Below are 25,317 nucleotides of genomic sequence, written 5' to 3' on the forward strand. Positions count from 1 at the left end.
GCCTCAACGTGATTAATCAGAATAAAATGAACTGTGCATCTGTTAAGTAAAGTCAAATAAAGTCATAACAGTGAGAGAGAGTGTGCTGATGTGGTCCAGTGGTTCTAGCACAGGGCTTTAAGAAGACTCTTCTGCCCTGTGGTCGTGGGTTCGAATCCCACCTGCTGCTTTCAAGTCTGTCCAATTGAAATTTAGTAACACTATAACATTACTACTTTCTGTGAGAAACAGCGGGAATCGAACTGACAACCTTTGGATCGTAAACGACACAAATACAACCAGGAGCTCTAATCACTGAGCTACTGACGTTCAGGAACCAGAGTCATTAAATGACGTTAATATGAACAAAATTGACGTTGCATCTGCTAAGTAAAGTAAAATAAAGACATGACAACGAAACTCTGTGTCCTGATGTGGTCGAGTGGTTAAATCACAGGACTTATAAAATGTTGTGTTCTCTGAGGTTCTTGGATCAAGTCCCACCTGATTCAGTTTGACTTGAGCCTGGGATGGTTCTGAGAGCTGTGTTATTTTAGTGAAATTGTAGTTTAGTGATGACACTTAGTAATAAAAATCACTCACTTTAGGACAGTCCCGACACTGGATATTCTGCCTGGTGCTGCGCACCAGGCAGAATATCCAGTGTCTGGACTGTCTGGGGGACCTGCTCATCTGCTCTGCACCCACCTGGACACTCTGGTCAGAGCTGAGGAGTCTGACTGAGGTTTGAACTCACCATCTTCAGATCACGGGCGACACAGGGCGTTTACACCCATCCTCTAGTCCCTGAGCTAAGGCCACCTCCAACCTGCAGCTCGTACGACGAATTTAACCCGACAGGAGCCTCAATGGGTTCTAATACTTAGTTCTGTCGGTCACAGTGTCTTCGTGATCACTAATTGAATCAACGGTTTCTTCAGTATAAAGGAGGACCTGTTCACTAACTTCAGGATACAGAGCAGTGTCTGAGAGAGCAGGAATTGAACCAATAACATTTGGTTCACAGACGACACGCAAGTGAACACACGCTCTACTCACTGAGCTACTGCCAGGTCAAAGTACAGTCTTTAAACGTCATTGATCTCAGCGAATCGAAGTCCAGATTCAGTGAAGTTTAACAAACTCAAGACAGTGAGTCTGAACAGCAGCTCATGTGGTCGAGCGGTTCAGATACAGGGCTTTACGGAGCTTCTTCAACCCTGAGGTCGGTGGTTCAAGTCCCAGCTGTGTCTGTTTACTGTTGCTTTCACCTCTGTGTGAGAAACAGAAGTTTCGTAAGACTGAAACCAACCGCTTCCACGTGGGAAGAAACGGGAATCGAACTGACAGCCTTTGGATTAAAGACGACACCATTAGAACCAAGAGCTCTAACCACTGAGCTACTGCCGTTTAGCAAAGAACGGCCTCAACGTGATTAATCAGAATAAAATGAACTGTGCATCTGTTAAGTAAAGTCAAATAAAGTCATAACAGTGAGAGAGAGTGTGCTGATGTGGTCCAGTGGTTCTAGCACAGGGCTTTAAGAAGACTCTTCTGCCCTGTGGTCGTGGGTTCGAATCCCACCTGCCGCTGTCCAATTGAAATTTAGTAACACTATAACATCACTACTTTCTGTGAGAAACAGCGGGAATCGAACTGACAGCCTTTGGATCGTATTACAACCAGGAGCTCTAATCACTGAGCTACTGACGTTCAGGAACCAGAGTCATTAAATGACCTTAATATGAACAAAATTGACGTTGCATCTGCTAAGTAAAGTAAAATAAACACATGACAACGAAACTCTGTGTCCTGATGTGGTCGAGTGGTTAAATCACAGGACTTATAAAATGTTGTGTTGTCTGAGGTTCTTGGATCAAGTCCCACCTGATTTAGTTTGACTTGAGCCTGTGATGGTTCTGAGAGCTGTGTTATTTTAGTGAAATTGTAGTTTAGTGATGACACTTAGTAATAAAAATCACGCACTTTAGGACAGTCCAGACACTGGATATTCTGCCTGGTGCGCAGAATATCCAGGTCTGGGTCTGGGGGACCTGCTCATCTGCTCTGCACCCACCTGGACACTCTGGTCAGAGCTGAGGAGTCTGACTGAGGTTTGAACTCACCATCTTCCGATCACGGGCGACCAGAGTCATTAAATGACCTTAATATGAACAAAATTGACGTTGCATCTGCTAAGTAAAGTAAAATAAACACATGACAACGAAACTCTGTGTCCTGATGTGGTCGAGTGGTTAAATCACATATAAAATGTGTTATTTTAGTGAAATTGTAGTTCAGTGATGACACTTAGTATTAGTAGAAAAGTCTAGAGCCACTCTAGAATAAGGCCAAGAAGCTCTAGAAAAGGTTTAAAAAAAAAAGGATAGAAACCACTCCAATAAAGACAACAGACTGACTCAGGATGTTAAATATATAGTTTTTATGTACATATATCTCATGTGGATGGCTAGAAAAAGACACGCTGCTTACAGAGAACTGCACAGTCCTATGGAGTTAAAGTTCACTCTGATACAAAAATCACTAAAATAAATAAAGTCCTCTTGTTCTTATTATTCACATAAAGCAATAAATTACACTCAGTGCTGTCCTGACCGTGAGGCAGAATCACCCACATTTTCTGAATTGCTGAAAGGACATTAGATTGTTTGGTTTCCAGGGTTCACACACATCCTTGTAGTGACCGAGCAGCTGCTTCACTTTCCTCCAGGAAAAAACAGCCACTCCCTGATTGGTCAGTAGCAGCCAATGATGTGTTAGTATCACTTCTACAAGTTCTTTAGGACCTGTCCTGTTAGCATTAAACCAGGTGAAGCTATATATACACTATATATGGTATATACATACTATATAAAGTATATACTATATATTATATAATTACATAATGTTCTGTTTATGTTCAATTTTCTAAGCAGAAGTATATTGTGAGGCGTAATAGTTCGACATCCACACAGTAAAGATGCAGACGCCCAACTACTCCTGGTATTATTACGCCTCACAATATTCACCTTATTCCGCCCCGCCCACTTTTGCCACTTTTTGCGTTGTCTCGGCGCCTCTTTTTCCTGACACTTCCGGTCGGGCGCGAAGCCCGTTCATTTTAACGGAGAACGAGGGAAAATATTCTCCGCTCAAATCTGATGTTTAGTCGATTGATTTGTGTAAAATGTCCGATGTTCATTTGCACCAACATGTCCGTGCGGCCTGAAAACGGCTTTGTTTTCGTGTAGTAACTGATTTTATGCGGACTTCTCAAGCCCCATGTTAACACATAGGAGAAAAGGGGCGGGCACAATTCATGGCGGCGCCCACGCGAACGTCCGGAATAAGGTGAATAGTTCCGCTTAGAACATCCACATTGTGTAATTATACTTTGTAGTGTTGCACGTAACCATATTTAAATAGGGAAAACGTGGAAGAACTTGTAGCTTCAAGCTATGGGGAGAGGCTAAATGCTAACACCAGGTCCTAAAGAACTCACACCTCAGAAGTATCAGCTGTTCTGACTTCTGAGGCGTGACCAGTGTGGTGTCCCTGTTGGGACCATCACACTCGTCACACCTCGGAAGTAAAAACGTCTGATGAAACATGTAAAGAGAACTACAATACTAACTAAAAGTGATACTACACAGTGGACACATTAAAGTTTAAAACGACGCCATCTTAAAGGAACAGGACTGAGATATGTTCTTACCTGAGCTTAGACGAGTTCATGTGTACCCGTCTGGTCTTCAGCCTCTCCTCCATAGCTCCAAGCTCTTCTTAAATATGATTAATTTTGTGTAATTATACTTTATGGTGTAACACTTCCTGTAAACAATGTGGATTTTCTAAGCGGATAAAAAGGGGAACTATACTGTGAGGCGTAATAATACCAGGAGTAGTTTGGCATCCGCACAGTAAAGTGAAGGTATTACTATACAATATAGTTCCACATTGTAGTTTAACACTTCACGTAACCATGTTTACATAAGGATAATGTAGAGCAGAGGCTAACGCTGTGTTTACGTGACTGAGAACACGCATGAAGACCAGACAGGTACACGTGAACTCGTCTAAAGTATGAACATATCCCAGTCCTTTAAAGGAATAGGCCACCGTTTTTATATACTAAGATATGTTCTTACCTCACTTTAGTCGAGTTAATATATCCCCGTCTGGTCATTGTCCGCGCGCTCTGTCACGCAAACGGAGCACATACGCAGCCTCTCCCATATGTGACATAGCTCCGAAAAAGCTCACGATAGAAGCTACCAAGCTCTTCCACGTGTTCCCTATTTAAATAAAGTTACGTGAAGTGTTTTCATGCGAAGTATATTTACACAGAAATGTAACGTGTCGATTTTATAAGCAAATAAAAAGGGGGACTATATTGTGAGGCGTAATGATACGAGGAGCACAGCGTCCGCGTAGTAACTCCTAAAGACTTCCCCCGCTCACTTCCGTCAATAACCTTTAGGAGTTACTGCGCGGACGTTTTACTCCTCGTATCATTACGCCTCACAATATAGTCCCCCTTTTTATTTGCTTATAAAATCGACACGTTACATTTCTGTGTAAATATACTTCGCATGAAAACACTTCACGTAACTTTATTTAAATAGGGAACACGTGGAAGAGCTTGGTAGCTTCTATCGTGAGCTTTTTCGGAGCTATGTCACATATGGGAGAGGCTGCGTATGTGCTCCGTTTGCGTGACAGAGCGCGCGGACAAAGACCAGACGGGGATATATTAACTCGACTAAAGTGAGGTAAGAACATATCTTAGTATATAAAAACGGTGGCCTATTCCTTTAAGGGGAGACACTACAGGCAAAACTCAATTTTTTCAGTTTTCAGGTTTTGGGCCAAATTGGTCTCTGAACATTTAAGCTTTCACCCGGAAACAGAAAATATGCCTAATCTTCACAATAACATGTTTAAATATTGCGCTGATTCAATGTTCACCCATAGACTTATATGGGAGAACACAATTTCAAGGGCCTTTTTCTCAAAACACATTTTTCTGTCATTGTGGCGACACTATGTCCACGTCAGTCGGACCTAAAGACTTCACATTTTCCAGCCTTGGACTGAACAATATTTGGAACATTTTTTCAGAGGGATTTTTTATTATTTAATCCCTAAGCCCCATTTACTGAGTTTTGAATGTCAAAAAATAAGGCGAAAATAAAAAAATTTCCACTAAAAAACAGGTTATTTTAAAACTAAACAAGAAATCCAAAATCCGCTCTGAAAAAGTCTTGGTAACTCATTCATCAATAAAATGAAACCATACATTTGAATGTAGCTCTGTCCATTATTCAGATTTTGTCGCCGAAAAGATGGGAAATTTGGGGCATTTTTAGGCATAAAACACCTTGTTCTTATATGAAAAGATAAAATGACCGAAAACTTGCCATGCATTTTTTTTCTCACATTTATGCCAGTGATCGACAGCAACAGTTTCAAATTGATATCTGTAAATATACATTTTTCCCCTATTCACCTGCAGTGTCTCGCCTTAAAAGGGGGAATAGGGCGGAGCCTCCAATGAGCTCCAGAGTCGTTTGCAGACTCTGGGATGGTACTACAGCAATGTCAGCTTCCCGCCATGAGGACCAAAGACCTTAAAGGTGCATTAAACAACTCTTTTTGCATATTTGACCTTGTAGGACCCAGTGGCTGTTTGAGTGGTCCACGTGGCGCTTCAGGATCTATCGTTTCGTAGGTTTCCTGGTGAGATCCTGGAGCCACGTGGACCACTCAAACAGCCACTGGGTCACGACAAGGTCAAATACACGTAAAAAGTTGCATATGCACCTTTAAGGCTAGTGCGAATCTGACCAATCAGGGAGTTGGAAATGTGGGGGAAAATAAACTCACATCCTGGAGCTTTGTAGAGGCCGCCGGGATGGAAGGCGCTCACGGCCGCCGGGTCACTACAAGGGCAAGATCTTGTGGTTTGGGATGTTCTACCCCCTAGAACGAGAAACGGTCATTATTTCGGAAACAAAAAACAAACATGGAGTGCTTCCCGCGGTCGGGCTTGTCGACACAAAACAGATCGTTCGTGACAAGTGAGTGAATTCTCCGGAACAGCCTCTGCACAAACGTTCTCCTCTGGTCCAGTCTCTGCACAAACGTTCTCCTCTGGTCCAGTCTCTCTGCAGGAATGTTCTCCTCTGGTCCAGTCTCTGCACAAACGTTCTCCTCTGGTCCAGCCTCTGCACAAACGTTCTCCTCTGGTCCAGTCTCTGCACAAACGTTCTCCTCTGGTCCAGTCTCTGCAGGAACGTTCTCCTCTGGTCCAGCCTCCACTTTGCATAGCGTTCCCAGATCGGACATTCGTGGTCTTTGGGGGTGCTTAAGGAAGAGCTTGATGTAAATCCGACAAAAAGCAAAGTCAGCAGGTTCAGAAATCCACTTCCTGTTGATGGTCCACGAACAAAAGTGATGGAAAAAGGAACTTCCCCAAGTCAGAAGGACGTCGTCGTTGGAATCCCGAAGCTCATTCACCTTTCCCACAGACTTTCCCGGAGTTTAAGCAACTGTAAAGATTCATCTGCATTTGTTTGGAGAGTTAACAAAGCATTTTCAAGTGTTTGGAGTTTTGTTTTGTGGTTCGTTCATATTTGCCAATATTGCGGCGCTTTAACCTCTTAACTCCCACCGGAACCGAGCGTTTGGCTTTACCCAAACTGGGGGAAAAAACAGTGTCAAAAAAAGCTACGAAAACGCAACAAAAGAGCGACAAAAACAGGATGAAAAAGTGACTAAGATGAAGGTGAAAATGCCATAGATACAGACGGCATCTCTGGATTCGCCCATATATGGTCATGTTTGAAAACAGTTAAGGGGGAAACAATTGAGAAAAATCAAAACTAATTACTGAAAAAGTACTTTAACCCCTTAACTCCCACCTGAACCGAGCACATTTTCTCCAGTTTGGCTTTACCCCAGTCCAAAAGCTTCTGGAAAAAAGCTGTGAAAATAGCGACAAAACTGAGACGAAAACAATGATGGAAATGTGAAAAAGTGAGAAAACATTGACGAAAAAATGACAAAAAAATACAAAAAATGTACAAAAAAATGACAAAAATGGAAAAAAAATTAAAAAGTGAGAAAAATTTGACTAAAAATTGAGAAAAAATGGACGAAAAAGTGACGAAAAATGGACAAAAAAAATGACAAAAACTGACATAAAAGTGAGAAAAATTTGACGAAAAATTGAGAAAAAATGGAAACATTTAACCAAAAAGTGACAAAAAAAAGTCACGAAAATTTGACAAAAATGAGACGACTGCCCAACAAAAAAAGTGATGAAAAAAATCTGATGATGTGAAGAAAAAGATCAATTTAGTATTTAATTTAGTTTTGTAGGTCTTAGCTTTCAAATGAGGTGTTGCCTACAGGCCCTACAGGATTTGGGTAAAGCTGAACTGGAGAAAGTGCTCTCGGTTCAGGCGGGAGTTAAGAGGTTCACAAATGCTGAATTCTGAGTATAGTTGGGGAGTTGGGCAAAGTGGTTCAACAGCCCATACATACATAAAAAAAAAAATGCTAACATCCCAACCAAAGTTAGCATTTTCCGATTGCTAATGCAAATGGATGCTAGCACTAGCTACGATGGCCATTGTGATAAATACATTCACATTATAAAAAGAGGGAAAATCGTTTCTCAAAAGATTCTATTTGCTCCCTTCTATGACGTCTGTGTCTGTAGACGAGTGACAAGGCGGTTTAGATGAGTTTTGTCCAAGGCCGTGGGAACCCAGGGTGCTGAGGGCGCTGCAGCACCCCCTGGTGGATAGTTTGTGAACGGCAGGCAATATTAACCCCTTCACTCCCGCCTGAACCGAGCACATTTTTCTCCAGCTTTACCCCAGTCCAAAAGCTTCTGGAAAAAAGGTGTGAAAATAGCAACAAAACTGAGACGAAAACAATGATGGAAATGTGACAAAAGTGAGAAAACATTGACGAAAAAGTGAGAAAAAACATTGACAAAATGAGACGACTGCCCAACAAAAAAGGTGATGAAAAAAATCTGATGTGAGGAAAAAGATCCATTTAGTTTTGTAGGTCTTAGCTTTCAAATGACGTGTTACACTGGCCTACAGGATTTGGGTAAAGCTGAACTGGAGAAAATGCTCTCGGTTCAGGCGGGAGTTAAGAGGTTCACAAATGCTGAATTCTGAGTATAGTTGGGGAGTTGGGCAAAGTGGTTCAACAGCCCATAAATACATAAAAAAAAAAACATGCTAACATCCCGACCAAGGTTAGCATTTTCCGATTACTAATGCAAATGGATGCTAGCACTAGCTACGACGGCCATTGTGATACATTCACCTTACAGAAAATGGCTCAAAAGAGGAAAAATTGTTTCCCAAAAGATTCTCATACAGATGTCATAGAAGGCAGCAAATAGTGACATGGCAGTTTACATGAGTGTTGTCGGTCTTAGCTTTCAAATGAGGGGTTACTCCGGCCTATGGGCTGTAAGGTCAGGGGTTAAGAGGTTAAAACTCACACTCGTTTCTTGTTTTGGGAAAGTCTATGGGAAAAGTGAATGTTACCAAAGGGAAAATCCTGGCTCCTGATTGGCTCGCTCAGCCTTCGTTCGTACGGCGAGTGTGAACGCACCCGAAAAGTGACATCATGAGACGTTTGGTGTTTGGCGCTGGGTGGAAACGGGTTCAGTGAAGCTCACCTGTCGGCTAGAAAAGCATCATAACTAAGGAATAACGAGGAAATGATGTGAAAAATCCGGAAACATCCCTTTAATTTTACTGTCAATTTAAGTTTCTGACTCAGAGAAAGCCATTTTTAAGAAAGTCTCTCGGTATCGGTTAATATCGGATATCGGCCGATGCTCAAACCCAAAGCTGGATTGGTATCGATTTCAACAACAAGTTTTAATCAAATGTTTTGGTGTGAAAACTTGCTCCAGAGACGTACTCCTTGAAACTACTCAAGATTAACTCATTTCGGGACTACTTTTTTGCGGCGTATGAACATTTCCCCCCCAGCGCCGAACCCCAAACCCCGCCCCCTCCTTCAGCACTTGCCGACCTGGCAGTGCCTGAAGGCGGAGGGCCGGGCCCCCAGCGCGCAGCCTTTGGACAGTTTCCCCGCGGGGTCTTTGCACTGCACCGTCCTGCTCTGCCAGCCCGTGTCACAAGTCCGGGAGCAGCTCATCCACGTGCCCGTCACCCACTGCGGCCCCGCTGTGGGCGTGGTCAGCTGGGGGGCGGGCCTGGCGCTCGTGGAGGAGGTTGTGGTGGTTGTGGTGGTCGTCGTGGTGGTCGTCGTGGTGGTGGTCGTGGTGGTGGTCTTGGCTCCCGGCGTGCTCCTCTTGGGCATGTAGAAGCTGTAGCGGACGTCCAGGGGCTTCTTGGCGTCCGTGGCGAGGATCTGGATGACGAGCGGCTCCCGGGTGGCGCCGGGGCCCATGCTGTGCAGCCACTCGTCGCGCTGGCTCCAGCCGCTGTAGTTGAGCACGGAGCCGTTGACGGGGACCACGGTCTCGGACGTGGAGATCATGAACTTGCCGTTGAGGAGGTAGTCGGCGTTGGGGCGGCGCACGGCGAGGTACGCGCTGTAGCGGCTCTGGTCCTTGGCCTTGTGCTGCCGGACTTTGATGTGCGTCGACCCGGCCGGGACCTTCACCACGTCGGTGTAGCCCTTACTGCGGAGACAGGGAACAAGATGGCGGCGGCGGTGAGGAGGAGAGGAGAGACGGCTGCACATGCACTGGGAAAACAATCCTCCTAAACCTCATCTAAATATAAAAGCCCAAATCTAAAAGCTTCCTGAAAAAAGTGTCAAAATAACAACGAACCCTTTTTCCTAAACCTCATCTAAATCTAAAAGCTTCCTGAAAAAAGTGTCAAAATAACAACAAACCCTTTCCCCCCTCCCTTCCCACCCATGATCCCCCCCCCCCCCCCCCCCCCATCTGCTAGGAGCCTGAAAGAAAGGAAAGTCCGTAAGGCAAGTCAAGAGAAAAGGAAGAAAGAAGAAGCAGTAGAAAATAAGTTTAGAAAGAAAAAGATTGGAAGAAAAAAGAAAAGGACAGTAGAAGAGAAAAGAGTAAAGGAATAAAATAAAGGAATGAGTAAAAAAGATATAGTAGAGTTAAAAACAGAAATGCACTCACACATACGTACCGTGAAGAAGGAAGGGGAAAAGATAATGATAAAAAAGTTTTGAGAGAATGGGTTAGAGACAGGATAGGAGACCTGAGTGGTGGGGACATCTTTTATTATAATTTTTTTTATTTCTTATTTTTTTCAGACCAATATACTGTCCTCAAATCCTGCCTGTGTGAAATTAAAAAAAAAATGCTAATAAAAATAATTAAGAATAAAATAACAAACACGAGAAGCAACAATAACCAGTGTCGGGGCAACGTATTACAAAAGTAATGAGTTACACAAATATATCACTCAAAATACGGGAATATATTAGTCATTACTCGAGTTACAAGTGCATTTAAACTAAAACATTTAAACTCCCCCCAAATAAAATGCAGCAAAACAAAATCAGGCTGATATTGGTGAATCAGATCTGAAGTCTATGTCCTCAAATGAAAAAACACCCAGTGGGGAAAGTGAAGAAAAAGCAAATCTCTGGCTGCACTTCTGCTCAGTGGCTTTATTACTATTTTCAGTTTGTATTTTGTCAAAAGTAACTCAAAAGTAACTCAGCTACATTTATGAAACAGTGATACGTAATACAAACATAGTACATTTTTAGAGCTGTAATCCCTAATATAGAATATATTACAATTACACTTGCCCAACACTGACAACACAATGGAATTTAAAAGGTTTATGCAAATTAACCAATTTGTGCAATTTTAGCAGTTTATGCAAATTTAATTAGGCAACTAAACCAATTTATCAAATGTCTGTTTTGCCGGATTTTTGGTCCAATTTTTGTCACTTTTTCATTACATTTTTGTCTAATATTTGTCACTTTTTCATTACATTTTTTTTCTAATATTTGTCACTTTTTCATTACATTTTTTTTCTAATATTTGTCACTTTTTCATTACATTTTTGTCTAATATTTGTCACTTTTTCATTACATTTTTGTCTAATATTTGTCACTTTTTCATTACATTTTTGTCTAATATTTGTCACTTTTTTGACTGCTTGTTTCTGTCTCATTTTTGTTGATAGTTTTTTTTAAAGATTTTAAATTTGGGTAAAGCCGACCTGGAGAGTCACTTCAGGTTCAGAGAGTTTAAATCTGAGGACTGAGCTTCAGCTTCACGTGCTGCTCCGTTATTGGGCAGACTCTTGTATATTTTTTCTGTCCTCTGACAGTAAACCTAAGAAGTTAAAGGTAAAGTGTGTAAAAAACATTTGTCACATTTTGGTCTAATATTTGTCACTTTTTCATTACATATTCGTCACATTTTTGTCACTTCTTCATCACTTTTTTGACTGCTTGTTTCTGTCTCATTTTTGTTGATAGTTTTTTTTTTTGGGTAATTTGGGTAAAGCCGACCCTGAGAGTCACTTCAGGTTCAGAGAGTTTAAATCTGAGGACTGAGCTTCAGCTTCACGTGCTGCTCCGTTATTGGGCAGACTCTTGTGTGTTTTTCTGTCCTCTGACAGTAAACCTAAGAAGTTAAAGGTAAAGTGCTCCTCTCACCTCTTCTTGGTGAAGTTGCCCATGACGCGCACACAGTGTGTGTTTTTCTGTCCTCTGACAGTAAACCTAGTTAAAGGTAAAGTGCTCCTCTCACCTCTTCTTGGTGAAGTTGCCCGTGACGCGCACACAGTGTGTGTTTTTCTGTCCTCTGACAGTAAACCTAAGAAGTTAAAGGTAAAGTGTTCCTCTCACCTCTTCTTGGTGAAGTTGCCCATGACGCGCACACAGTGTGTGTTTTTCTGTCCTCTGACAGTAAACCTAGTTAAAGGTAAAGTGCTCCTCTCACCTCTTCTTGGTGAAGTTTCCCATGACGCGCACACAGTGTGTGTTTTTCTGTCCTCTGACAGTAAACCTGAGAAGTTAAAGGTAAAGTGCTCCTCTCACCTCTTCTTGGTGAAGTTGCCCATGACGCGCACACAGTGTGTGTTTTTCTGTCCTCTGACAGTAAACCTGAGAAGTTAAAGGTAAAGTGCTCCTCTCACCTCTTCTTGGTGAAGTTGCCCATGACGCGCACACAGTGTGTGTTTTTCTGTCCTCTGACAGTAAACCTGAGAAGTTAAAGGTAAAGTGCTCCTCTCACCTCTTCTTGGTGAAGTTGCCCGTGACGCGCACACAGTGTGTGTTTTTCTGTCCTCTGACATTAAACCTAGTTAAAGGTAAAGTGTTCCTCTCACCTCTTCTTGGTGAAGTTGCCCATGACGCGCACACAGCCGCTGCTGTCGCCGCCGCAGACGCCGCACTTGTCGAACTGCAGCTTGGACCCGATGATGCCGTCGCAGCCGGTCCGGACGCACTTCCCTTTAACGCAGACGGAGCTGCTGAACGGCCGGCACTCCGTCCCGTCCACCACCTGGACGTCCCGACACACAGAGCAATGTTTATACAGAGTCTCTCTGTTCTAGCTGTAGGGGCTTTCTTCCTTACTAAGACTCACCCGCTGAGAGAAGACCACGTAGTAGCCGGTGCCCTTGGCCCGGCAGGTCAGTTTGCACATGTCTTTGGGCAGGACGCCGGCGTATTTCGGGACCCACTCCACGAAGGTCTTCACTCCTTTGGGGTCGGTCTGGGGGCCGTTCCGGACCTCGCACTGCTCCTCACGGAAACTCTTCACTGCAGAACACAAGCAGGGAAATTCAAACAATGTTTTTCTTTCTTCTTTCCCCTCACTCCACACACTGGCCTTGTGATGCGTTCAAGGACAGGGAGAACTGTCGTTAATCATATGTGCAACACGCATTTATCAGCAGAATAAACACATTACATGAAAGTTACAGTTTAGCAAATAAATGTAAGTCTGTGTTCTCCGCATTTGGAACATAACAATTCCATTTAAAACTACATTCCTTCATATAAAGCGCTTTGAGCTTCTAAAGCAGGACCTGTGGTGACAAACAGCTGTGAGCAGGTCTGAGCACGAGGACATGGAGGAACATGTGAACCCAGTGGCGGCTGGTGATATAAAAACCAGGGGGGGCTGTTGTACCTAGGCTCAATCCGAAACCATCAAATCATAGCCTCTAAGCTCTAACACCAGCAACTAACTCCTTAACCTTTCATGGGTCGACTGTTAGATCTGTGCAGTTAGTGAACTAGAGCTTCAGCAGCGTTTTGAACAATCCGTCCATCCTTAAACAGGGGAAAGGGAAGTGACATCACCAACAGCTGCTTTTCTGCTTTAAAGTTACTGGTGGAGTGCAGGCCAAACAAAAGTGCATGTTGCCCCCTAGTGTCCAACAACAACATAGTGTCCAAACAAAGACATTTAAGGAGAAAAATAAATCCAAATGATCCAAACATTTCCCTTTAGTGTTATTTTATTTCAGCAGCTGTTTCTTAAAGCTACAGCAGCAAATGATCCATGTGGCTTAAGTTTCTACTAAAAGAAAACAAAAGCATTTAATCTGTTTCCTGAGTTTCCTCTTTAACACTGACATGTGACTGAGCTGTGGGGACGACAACATGGATTTATCACTTTTATAAAGTTTGGCTTGTGCAGAATCTTATTTTTTAATTATTATTATTTTTATTATTAAATGTGCTCCTGTCAATCAACAGTGGTTGCGCATGAGTCACTGAGGGTGGGGCGAGGGGGGTGGGGGGGTTTGGCGCAGTGGCTTGTGGGATGGCACATAGCTCCTAATCACCGGTTAGTTAGCATCAGAGGTCCCTATGCTAAAGTGGCTATGATAGTTAGCATCAAGGCTCCTTTTCCTAACTACTTCCTAACTGACAGACCAATTCGGAGGCAACTTGCCATGGCGGACGCTGACGCACATCCGGTTTGGCGTAAAAGCTCTTAGAAATCTGACCGTTTCGGAAGCAGCCCTACTTTCAATTATCACTTAAAAGACACTTATAAACATTGTTTTAAACCTCAAAAAGAGAGTTGTCTTTGGAGCATTTTATTTCATTATTTTGTGGAGAATATTATGAATAAACACAAGTAAACAATAAAGAAGCAAGAAATGAATTTGTACTTTTGGAAAATCTTTTTTCTGACAATGAGGTAAAGGATAATCACTAGTGAGTGATTATCCTATGGTAAGTTTTATTTTATACGTCCTAAGTTTTGTTGAAGTGAAAAGTTTAAATTGGATTTTAATGAATGACAGCACAAAAAAAAGTATTGAAGTTGTTGCATAATGTCCGTAAATACTGTATATATTACACATATACAGCATGAGAAAAGTTGAAATGTTTAATCAAAAGTATTTTTTTTTCAGCGGATGCAGCCATTTTTGTGTCTTTTTGGTCTCTTTGGTACCGCAAAGAACTGTGGATCAGGGCGCAAAGGGGGCGGAGCCAAAGATCCCTGTGGAGGATTGGGACGCCCTGCGCACTCGCACCCAGAGACTGTGTGATCTGAGGCTCTCGCTCTGCATGTGGAGCGGTCGGATGGACGTCAGACTTCTTTCTCCGCCCCGGCATCTCAAACACACCTATTTTTGCCCCCCAGGAGGAAAGCTCAGGCGGCCACTCAGAGAGGAGCCTGTAGGACTTGTGGGACTTGCACTCACTCACATCAGAGCGACGCCCTCGGTTTGAGACAAAGCTCCACACACAGTCATGAATGAACCCAGTGTAAAAAAAAACTTTTAAAATAAATCTCCGAAAGGCATTTCTGCAAAATATAATGCAATACTTTGTATTATTGATGTATGATCATGATAATATATTTGGAAACATTTTCTGGTTGAAGCGTCACGAGGCTTCATCATTATCATCATCATCATTAAGTCACTTTTACAGACTGGCCATGAAGGGTTTTCTTTGTGTATTTTTTCTCTTGCACTGATGATGTTTCATGTATTTTGACTGAAGCACTTTGTAAACCAGAACAAATACAGTTTCTTATTGTCCTGTATTCGCTCCCTGTGAAACTCTGTGGCTTAAATGTGTTAAGACAATGAGCACAAAGGCAGGAGTTTCTAGACAGTGTTTCTCCCTCTCTCGTCTCTCCTCTCTCCTCTCTCTCCTCTCTCTCCTCATCTCTCTCTCCCCCCTCCCCTCCTCCTCTCTCTCTCTCTCTCCTCTCTCTCCTCTCTCTCCTCTCTCTCCTCTCTCTTCCTCTCTCACCTCTCCCCCCCCCCCCCCCTCCTCCCCCTCCTCTTACCGGCGGGCGGGCAGGGCGTGCCGCTGCAGGACCGGTACACCGCTCTCTTGCCGGTGCAGTAGCGGCCGTTGTTTCGCGGCGGCGGGTTGTTGCAGAGGCGCTGGGCGAACTGCACTCCTCCTCCACACGAGCGCGAGCACGAGCCCCACGACCCCCACGAGCTCCAGCTGCCGTGGTTCGACGTCTGCGGCACAGACAGAGCATCACAGGGTCAAATAATCACCAGATTCAACCACAAATACACAAGTAAGGACTGTAATGCTTTGGACATCACTGAACTGTGTTTCCTCCTCGTCATGTTGAGGAAACCGTGTTGTGGAGCATGTGACCAGTGTGTGACGAGTGTGTGACCAGTGTGTGACCAGTGTGTGACGAGTGTGTGACGAGTGTGTGACGAGTGTGTGACCGTCTCCCTCAGACCTCACATGCTCCTCGGCTGATTCTCCTTATTCTCCTAATGTGACGTCTGTTTGAAGAATCAGCTCCTCCCACTCAGCTCACCACAAACATCCTCCTTTCAGATGGAAACATGTGGCTTCACAGAGAGAGAAATATAATGTAATAATGATGTCGACCGCACAACAACGGCTCCACAGTAACAAGTAGTTTGGTCTCACTTTAAGGCTTAATGTTAGTTTGACACTTCTGCTGTAACATTACTGACATGAACTTTTAAATTTCACTTTTTTTGTGTGTTTTTGTCACATTTTTGTCGTTAATTGTCGTGTTTTTACAGCCTGTAGGTCTTGGCAAAGCCTCAGATGTGCAAGATCTGTGTGAGTAAAATGAAAGTTACCCATGTACCTATGTTCTATGAATCCATTCTGACCGCCAGAGCCAGGGGGCCTTTCCAAAACCATTCCCTCCTCCCTTCCCCAACACCCTTCCACTCAGGCCTCAGTGAGGGACCTTCACTCAGGCCTCAGTGAGGGACCTTCACTCAGGCCTCAGTGAGGGACCTTCACTCAGGCCTCAGTGAGGGATCTCCAGAGGTTCACTCAACAGAGAAATTCGAGCTGTGACTTTCAGACGCTCTCCCCTCACCCTCACCGTCCTCACAGCCCATAATGTGGCAAAAATCACAAGTTCAACTGATCATACTTTTAAATAAATAAAAGGTTCTTATGACTTTACAAAGTTATTCAGATTCAAATATGTCGTATTTGCATTATTTAATTTAGCTTCTTCAAACTCACAAGTGAGAACTTTCCTCTCCCAATAAAATCATATAAAGTCTCACTGTCACTTTCTGTTTCATTAATAAACGTTTATATGACGATAAAGTTGTTGAAATGAACACTTAGGTCCTGAGTAAACGCGGAACTGATGTTGTTTGATGTGTTGCTCGTGGGACGGCTCTCAATGTAACACACACCTGTTAAGTGTGGTGTCGATGCAGACTCGCTGAGAAGGAGCTTTTCTCCCCCACCCCCCCTCACTGAGGGGTCCGTTTCGGACAGAGCTCCACTCCGGGCACGAGCAGACTGAGTGTTAGGGGGAGGGAGCGGTTTGGGAAAGCCCAAAGTCCTCTGTAAACTAAAACGAGTGAAGTTAAGTTATACTTTACTCATCTCTCTGTAGAGAAATGTGTTTCTGCATTTGACCCGCCCTCAGTGTCTCTGGGCGTCCTGTCGGAGCTGCCCGTGTGGGCCGGTGCTCTGGGACCCGTCTCCATGATGTGGAGGCTCGTGGTCAGAAACACCTGGCTGGAGGATTCACCTGTTGCACATGTTTTATGAGGTGAATAAGAACCTCATAAGTCTCACCTCTGACCCCTGAAGGACCAATCAGGAAGTGATTTAGTCCCACGTCATCCGAGCCTCTGGTCCTACATGACAGAATACTCGGACAGCGCATGAGCAAAGGGGATTTTTACAGAGATGAATAAAGTCAAACTTAACTGAATCATTGGTCTGTCGGTCAGAAGGGATGAAACAGAAAACGACTTACAGGTGGGGAACGGCGGGAAACTGGTTAAAAATCCCGCTGAGCTTTTTGCTGTAATTCCCAGCCCCACGTAATAAAAGCGACACTAAGTGCTTTGTAAGAAACACAAACTTTTAAAGGCTTTGGAGGCTTAAGCTGCACATTTCATCATGAAAAACAAGTCACTGTTTGGCTTCGCTCCCGTCAGAGTCCGGGAACGTCATGATGTAAAAATGTCTGTTCCAAGTCACATTTCTGCGTCTCCTCCCACAGCGAGGACGACGCCAGAGAGACAGTCACAGATGAGGCAAACCACCGTCTCATGAGCACAGACTGAGGCTGAAAACAATAATGATAATGGGCCTGATTTGAAAGCTAAGTCTCACCGAGTAGTGCCTCTTGCGCGTCTTGTCCACGCACTTGCCCTGGAGGCAGATGCGTCCCTTCCCGCAGGGCGTCCCCTCCACGGCCGGCAGCTTCTTGGTGAGACAGACCATCTGGCCCTGGCGGATGACGGCGCACCACAGCCGCGAGCACACGTCCATCCCGGGACACACCGTGTACTCCGGCCCGAAGGCCAGGCGGCACTGGCGGACCGCGTCGTACGACTGTCCCGGCAGCTCCTCCGGGCCCAGGAGCGGCTGCCGCGGGGAGTCCAGCAGGCACTCGGCTGTGAGGGCAGAGGACAGCGGGTCAGACACACGGGTCAGACACACGGCAATACTCACATCAGAAACACACACTCCCACACGGCATCACTCCAATCTGAAACACACACTCCCACACGGCATTACTCCAATCTAAAGCACACACTCCCACACGGCATTACTCCAATCTAAAGCACACACTCCCACACGGCATTACTCCAATCTGAAACAGTGGGGCTGGTGTTGTGGGGTAAAATAACAGATCAATAATGTTCATTTTCCTTCCAATTCTTTTGCATTTGTATCATTTGTTTGAGGTGAAACGACAAAGAAACTTCCTTTAAACGACAACAGGGCAGAAAACAAGTCTCTCAATTTTTTTTTCCCTACATTTCCCCCCCCAATTTTTCCACTTTTTTCCAAAAAATTTCAACATGTTTTTCTCTCAATTTTCCTGATATTTACATTTTTTTCTACATTTTTGTTTTTTATTTTTCCCAATTTTCCCAATATAATTTTTTTCATCATATTTTTCCCAATTTTGCCCCAAATGTTCCCACTTTTTTTCAAAATTTTTCAATGTTTTTTCCACAATTTTCACAAAATTAAATTTAAAAAAATGTCCTTATATTTTTTTTTTTATATATTTTTCCCAATTTTACCCCAATTTTCCAAAATGTTTTTTTCCACCAATTTTCCTGATATTTAAATTTTTTCCTACATTTTTTCCAACTTTTTCCCAAATTTTCAACATGTTTTTATTTTTCCCAATTTTCCCAATATAATTTTTTCTTCATATTTTTCCCAATTTTGCCACAAATTTTCCAACTTTTTTTCAAAATTTTTCAATGTTTTTTTCCCCCAATTTTGCCGATATTTATTTATTTTTCCCTACATTTTACCCCAATTTGTTCATGTATTTTCCCCCCAATTTTCACAGAATTTAATTTAAATACATTTCCTTAATTTTTTAATTTTTAATTTTCATATTTTTCCCCCAATTTTACTCTACTTTCCCACTTTTTTTCCCGATGTTATATCGGATATAAACATTTTATATTACTTCCTGCTTCCGATACTTTTATTTTTCGATTCTAGTAACTAAAGCTTTTTCTCGATACCAGACTGGCATCATTTAACGATCCCCAGCCCTAAAAAAAGAGCGACAAAAACGTGCCGGAAAAGCAACAATAAACAATTTTAGAAATGTGATGAAAAAGTGATGAAAACAAACCCCCAAAAAAGTAACAAAAAACGTAAACAAACACCACCACTGTTGTTTTTTGCAGTGTTTAAGACAATTTTGTTTTGTGCAGCTCCAGCATCAGCAGTATTGCAGTATTTGAATGTGACTTTATTGAACCAGGAGACGGTGACGTGTTTCCGTGACGTGTTTCCGTGACACCGGGACGTGTTTCCGTGACACCGGGACGTGTTTCCGTGACACCGGGATAATTACGCTTCCGTACCGTTGCCGTCGTCGAAGAAGTCGGTGATGGTGGCCGACGTGCACTTGCTCCAGGGTTTGGAGGCGTCGATGGAGGTCAGGATGGACGACATGAGCCGCTTGTCGCTGTTGACGCCGAAACGCTCCTCGCAGAACTTGGAGTCGTCGTGGGACAGGCCCAGGAGGTGACCTTAAAGGAGAGAGGGGTCATTACGAGGTCATTACGGGGTCATTACGGGGTCATTACGAGGTCATTACGGGGTCATTACGGGGTCATTACGAGGATCAGTGAAGGTAAAGGAGGTCAGTTACAGCACTTTATCTCCTCTTAAAACCATCTAATATCAGGGATTTCTGCTGGGTGAAATGTCCCGCACTGTGGCTTTAAATCGCCTCCGTGATTTGGTTTGAAAAGCGAGACGCTGTGGTTTGGGACGTGTTTGAACGTGTTCGCTCAAACTCCCGTCTCTGTTTTTACTCCTCAGTGACACCGAGCGCGAGATCCCTGAGCAACTCACCTTCACTCCCTGTTCCCACGGATACGACCGGGTGTGGTTCATTTATGGAGATATATATATATATTTTATTTCATGCAGTCCTTATATTTGAAGAGTTACATTTTTCTGTGTTTTCCCCCCAATTTTCATGGAATGTAAAAAAGATGTCCTTATTCTTTTTTTTTCATATTTCCTCAATTTTCCCACTTTTTCCCCTTATTTTCCTGATACTAAATTTTTTCCCCTACATTTTTCCCTAATTTTACCCCAATTTTTCCACTTTTTCTCCAATTTTTCTGTTTTCCCCCCAATTTTCACACATTTAAATAAAAACTTCCTTAATTTGTTTCTTTTATTTTTCATATTTTTTCAAATTTTGCCCACAATTTTCGTCCAATTTTCCTGATAAAAATTTTTTCCCTACATTTTTTCCCAATTTTACCCCAATTTTTTCCACTTTTGTCCCAAAATTGTTCTGTGTTTGCCCTTCCAATATTCACAATTTTTTCTTTTATTCATTATATGCCCCAAATTTTCCACTCTTTTCCCCCCCAATTTTCCCGATATTTAATTTTTTCCCCTTACATTTCACCCCAGTTTTTCTTTTCTTTTTTCAATTTGTCTTTCACTTTGTTTTTCTTTTAAATGTTGACCAACAGAATCAGAACATAAAGATTTCATATAATTAAATACTTCCACTTGACATAAGAACAGGTTGACATATTCGTAACATTTCAGAGGATTTTGAATATTGTGTTTTTGAAGTGTTGTTTTTACCGATCTCGTGGGCGACAGTGAAGGCGGCGTGCAGCCCGTCGTCCTCGATCACGGCGCAGCTTCTCTCGGGGGAACAGATGGTGCCGACGTCCGCCATGCCCAGGGTGTCACAGGAGTGGTGCCCGCACAAGTCCTGCAGGAGAGAGGAGGGTTAGGGAAGTACTACTACTGCTACTACTACTACTGCTATTGTGCCCGCACAAGTCCTGCAGGAGAGAGGAGGGTTAGGGAAGTACTACTACTACTACTACTACTACAAGTATTCATGATAATATTTACTTTATACACATTCAATTTAAAGTTTAGTCCCTTCTTTGTTGTATATTCCTTCCGTCTTTAGCCGCTGCCGTCTCCCACAAAGGAAATGACCATATTAGGATTACAGCGTCATCTCGGTCACAGCCTTTCCTGCTACACGTGGATCCCAAACATGTCAGTATCTGTGAATGACTGAGCGCGGGGAAAGACCCGGGAGCGACACCATGTTGGAGGAAATGATCACAAACGCGTCAAAGATTTTCCAGCCTTTTCCAAAAATTGTCAAATTTTCAAAAAAAAAAATTAAAAAAATAAAATAAAGAAAATTCCTAACTGCTTGAAAATTGTTTTCCAAAATTTTCCAAAAATGTCTTAACTTTTTAAAAATTTCCCAAAATTTCCAAACTGCTCAAAAAATGTCTAAATTTTTTCAAAATTTTCCATAACTGCTCCAATATTTTCCCAACTGTTCCCAAAATAGTTTTCTCCCGCAAAGGAAATGACCATATTTGGATTATGTAAATATAGATTTTGTGATCCCAGTAGTGCCTAAACCTTCGTCCCGACATCTCACTGCAGCGTTTAACGGGACCAGCCCGACTTCAAACCGAGTCAGTTTCACAGGATCTGAATCTTCCTCATGTGAGGCCTGAGCTCTGTCACGGTGGAGCCAACGCGAGGCCGAGGGGTCGGCTCTGTCCAGCGTATCGAGCGCTGGATTTCCCACACATGTCCGTGCCACATGGGCCCCGGGGCGGCCGGGGGGGGCCCGGGGGGGCGCGGGGGGCAGGGGCTGTTTTTAGATCGATCGGGGAATCCGAGCGTGCAGTCAGAGCGTCACGCGGCGGGGATGACAGGGACCCGCTGGTGCGTCACAAAACAAGCTTTATGAACGGTAAACAAACACGGGGGCCGGGCCGGGCCGGGTCGAGCCAGGCCGGGCCGGGCCGACAATGGAGGAACACACGCTGAGGTTTACTCACTCAGAACACACGCTGAGGTTTACTCACTCAGAACACACGCTGAGGTTTACTCACTCAGAACACACGCTCCAGTGGAGTCTGGCAGCTCAGGACTCGCTCTTCTACACATTATGCAAATGAAATGACTTTTCCCATTGACAGAAAGTCCTGCTGAGGCGTCGTGTTTGAGGAGAGGCGTCTTTGGAGAAAACTGACACAAAAACTGATTAAAACTGGAAGGATCGTAGGAAACCTTTGTAGAAGGTTCATACTGTCTTCTCTGGTTAAGTCTATTATAGTTTTGTTTCTCATAGTAAGACAGAGGGTTTAGTTTAGTTTAGTTTAGTTTAGTTTAGTTTAGTTTAGTTTAGTTTAGTTTAGTTTAGTTTAGTTTAGTTTACCTGCTTGACGAGTTTCGATCACTTCCTGTCGCTTCTGAGGAAGATCACAGGAAGTGATCGAAACTAGTCAAGCCGGTAAACTAAACTAAACTAAACTAAACCCTCTGTCTTACTATAACAAACAAAACTATAATCTCGTAGGAAACCGTCGTCAGGCCACGTTAAAGGTGAACGTACAGCAAGGCAAGTTTATTTGTAGAGCGCAATTCATAAACAAGTGTTCAGTTACAGGGCAGAAAAAACACAAGTTTTTCTCATTTTTTACCCCAATTTTTCAATGTGTTTTCCCCCTACAATTTTCTTTCTTTTATTTTTCATATTTTTCCCAATTTTATTCAAATTTTTCAATCTTTTTTCCCCCCAAATTTTCCCGATATTTACATTTTTTCCCCTAAATTTCCCCAGTTTTACCTACATTTTCCCCATTTTTTCTGTTTTCCCCACCAATTTTCACTTTTTTTCATTTTTTTCTTTCATTTTTTTCATTTCTTTCCCAAATTTTCCCCCAATTTTTTCAATATTTTTCCCCTCCAATTTTCACATTTTTTTAATACATGTTTTTCACTTTTTTTTAGTTTTATTTTTCATCTTTTTCCACATTTTACTCCAATTTTCCCACTTTTTCCCCTACATTTTACCCCCGTTTTTTTCTTTTTTCAATTTGTCTTTCACTTTGTTTTTCTTTTAAATGTTGACGACCAACAGCATCGAAACCTGAATACAAAGATTTCATGATAAAATACATCCTCATAAGACAGTTCCAGATTCTAGCCTCAGCGTGTTTAGTCCTGACTCTGGGATCCACCAGGAGCCCCGTGTGATCGATGTCTGGGGCGAGTCTGGTTTTCCACAGATCTGTCAGCGCGAGGCCAGCGTGAGAAATCGAAAAGGCAAAAACAGATCCAGGCAGGAGCCGAACGGAGCCGGGACGAGGAATCCACAGGGTAAACACTCGCTCCGGGGGCGGGACAAAGCGGAGAGACGTACTGGAGGCAAACGGCCAAAACATTATGACAGGATGAAGGATTGAAGATGAGCCTGGTTTGAAGCACAGGCTGGAGCTTGTTCACTGTGAGGTTTAAATGGTTATTGATCAGGACTTCGCATAATTATAGTTTATCCAACACCAGCACTTTACCACGTTTCCATTTGCTCTGATAGGTTAAAAAAAAAAGTGCAATAATAACATTTCTATGGGGAGTAAAAAAATTTAGTTTGGCGAAAATCTACGAAATTTGTCAGAAAATCCCATTTGGTCGCTCCAAACAAAAAAGTCAATGAAACCCATGTCATATTATGTTTCATGGCGTTGCCGTAGCGACGACCAGAACTCCCCATTCACGCTAATGGGAAAAAATGGTAGAATTGCACAATTTTACCAAATGACAAGAGCGAATGGAAACATTGTTTTTCTCATTGCTTAGCCCAGGGGTGCACAAAGTGGGGCCCGCGGGCAAAATTTGGCCCGCCAAAACAATTCTGTTGGCCCGCCAGAGAGTGACCTACTTTTGCGCTGCGTGTGGTTAATAATATCTGTATCGGACAGTTTATTTTGAAGTTTTGTTTTCCGGTGTGGAGCGCTTCCTGTTTGGGAGGAAGTAGGAAATGTTCAAATAGAATAGGGCGGGTGGGTTCGCCAGACGTCCTCACAATGGTCTTGGCCCGAGCTGATTGGGGAAATAAGGTATGTTTTTATTGTACGGTCGATTCTTTGTAATACGGTATGATTAATTCACTGATGTTTTTATATAGCTCTTACGGTGGTGATTATGGAAATAAAAGGAAACGTGTAAAGGAAAACCCACCTGTACGCTCATTCATTCAGCTGGGAGCTAAAATATCTCTCTTCCATTCGTTCTCAATGGTAAATATGGATGCAGTACACTTTTTGACCACCAGCGTCAAATCGGGGGCGCTGTTTCACTCCTTTCACAAAGTTAAGGAAAAACTGTTGTGGTGTCTTGGTGTTTATCAATCACAGAGCGTTTTAGCATCAACTTTCACAGTTTTCCAACTTTTATTGTAAAGGTTGTTGACGTCAACATCAGTATATGTTAAAAACTGACTTATAAAAGAACTGATGCTGAACTGACACTTTCAAAATAATCTAATGTGGCATTTTCTTTGAGTTAACGAATGAGGTTAAGTTACTGTAGGTGCTGCAGATACAGGGGTTGTTTTTTTGCACTAAATTTCTACAATGTTTGATTTTGTTTTACTAAAATTAGGCTTTTGCCGTGTTACCGTTTGTTTTAATATAGCATGTTATTTGCCTAGATAGAAATATAGGTTATCGAAAACATTAAAAGTAAATACAATAAAGTAACTTTATAATTTGCAGTTATATGTGTTCTTCGTGCTCGACTCACAGGCACTTTTTCATTTTGGCCTCGGAGACAAAAAGTTTGGGCCCCACTGGCTTAGACCATAAGGTTTCCAAAAATATATTGTTTTCATTACACTCTCCACCAAAATCCCACAACATAGTGAACCGGATTAGGAGACATTGTGGCAAAAAAAGGGAACACATATTTGGGAAAAATAGTAATAAAAAATTGGGAAAACTAGAAAAAAATGGGGCAAAAATAAGAAAAAAATGGGGCGAACATTGGGCTTTTTTAAAAATCTTTTTAAATGGGAATAAATAGGAAAACAATGGGGGAAAAATAATTTATTTGAGCTGAAACAACAAAGTCACTTTCCTTAATGCCGTCACTGGACCAACAGCAAGATTTTTTTTTTGGTACCACCCACTTTTTAAGGAGTTTAACTTACTCCCCTCCAGACGCAGGCTAAGAATGCCCTGTACTCGAACTGGTCGGGCCAGGGCCTCTTTTATTCCAGAGGCTGTTGCGAAAATAAATGATCATATGTTGCTCAGTGAAGCTGCTGCAAATTAAGCTTTATTTGATCTTATTCTGATTGTCTCTGATGATGCTGTGACTGTGTGATCTTTGTCCCAGCACAATAGTTGTCTCACTGTGTTTTTTTGTTTGTTTTTGCTTTATTATGTGTAGACACCTGCTGCATAATAATTTCCTTCGGGACATTAATAAAGTTGAACCTTGATTTATATATTTTTTTCTAATTTTTCCAAATGCTTTCCCCCATGTTTATTTATATTTTTTTCCATTATTTTTTCAGAT

At 42.7% G+C, this 25,317-nt stretch overlaps 1 protein-coding gene across 1 annotated transcript in view; it reads right to left on the reverse strand.

Annotated features, from left to right (window-relative positions):
* Positions 1–9,025: 9,025 nt before the first annotated feature.
* Positions 9,026–25,317, reverse strand: part of adamts5 (ADAM metallopeptidase with thrombospondin type 1 motif, 5 (aggrecanase-2)) — a 33,396-nt gene continuing 17,104 nt past the window's right edge. Inside the window, 7 exon segments of the mRNA XM_079582007.1 lie at positions 9,026–9,667; positions 12,318–12,493; positions 12,578–12,753; positions 15,257–15,440; positions 17,569–17,852; positions 19,299–19,466; positions 20,551–20,683. Coding sequence (XP_079438133.1) covers positions 9,037–9,667; positions 12,318–12,493; positions 12,578–12,753; positions 15,257–15,440; positions 17,569–17,852; positions 19,299–19,466; positions 20,551–20,683 — 1,752 coding nt within the window. The 3' untranslated portion in view covers positions 9,026–9,036.

The sequence above is a fragment of the Gobius niger genome (genome assembly GCF_951799975.1).
Source record: "Gobius niger genome assembly, chromosome: 23".
NCBI lineage: Eukaryota > Metazoa > Chordata > Actinopteri > Gobiiformes > Gobiidae > Gobius > Gobius niger.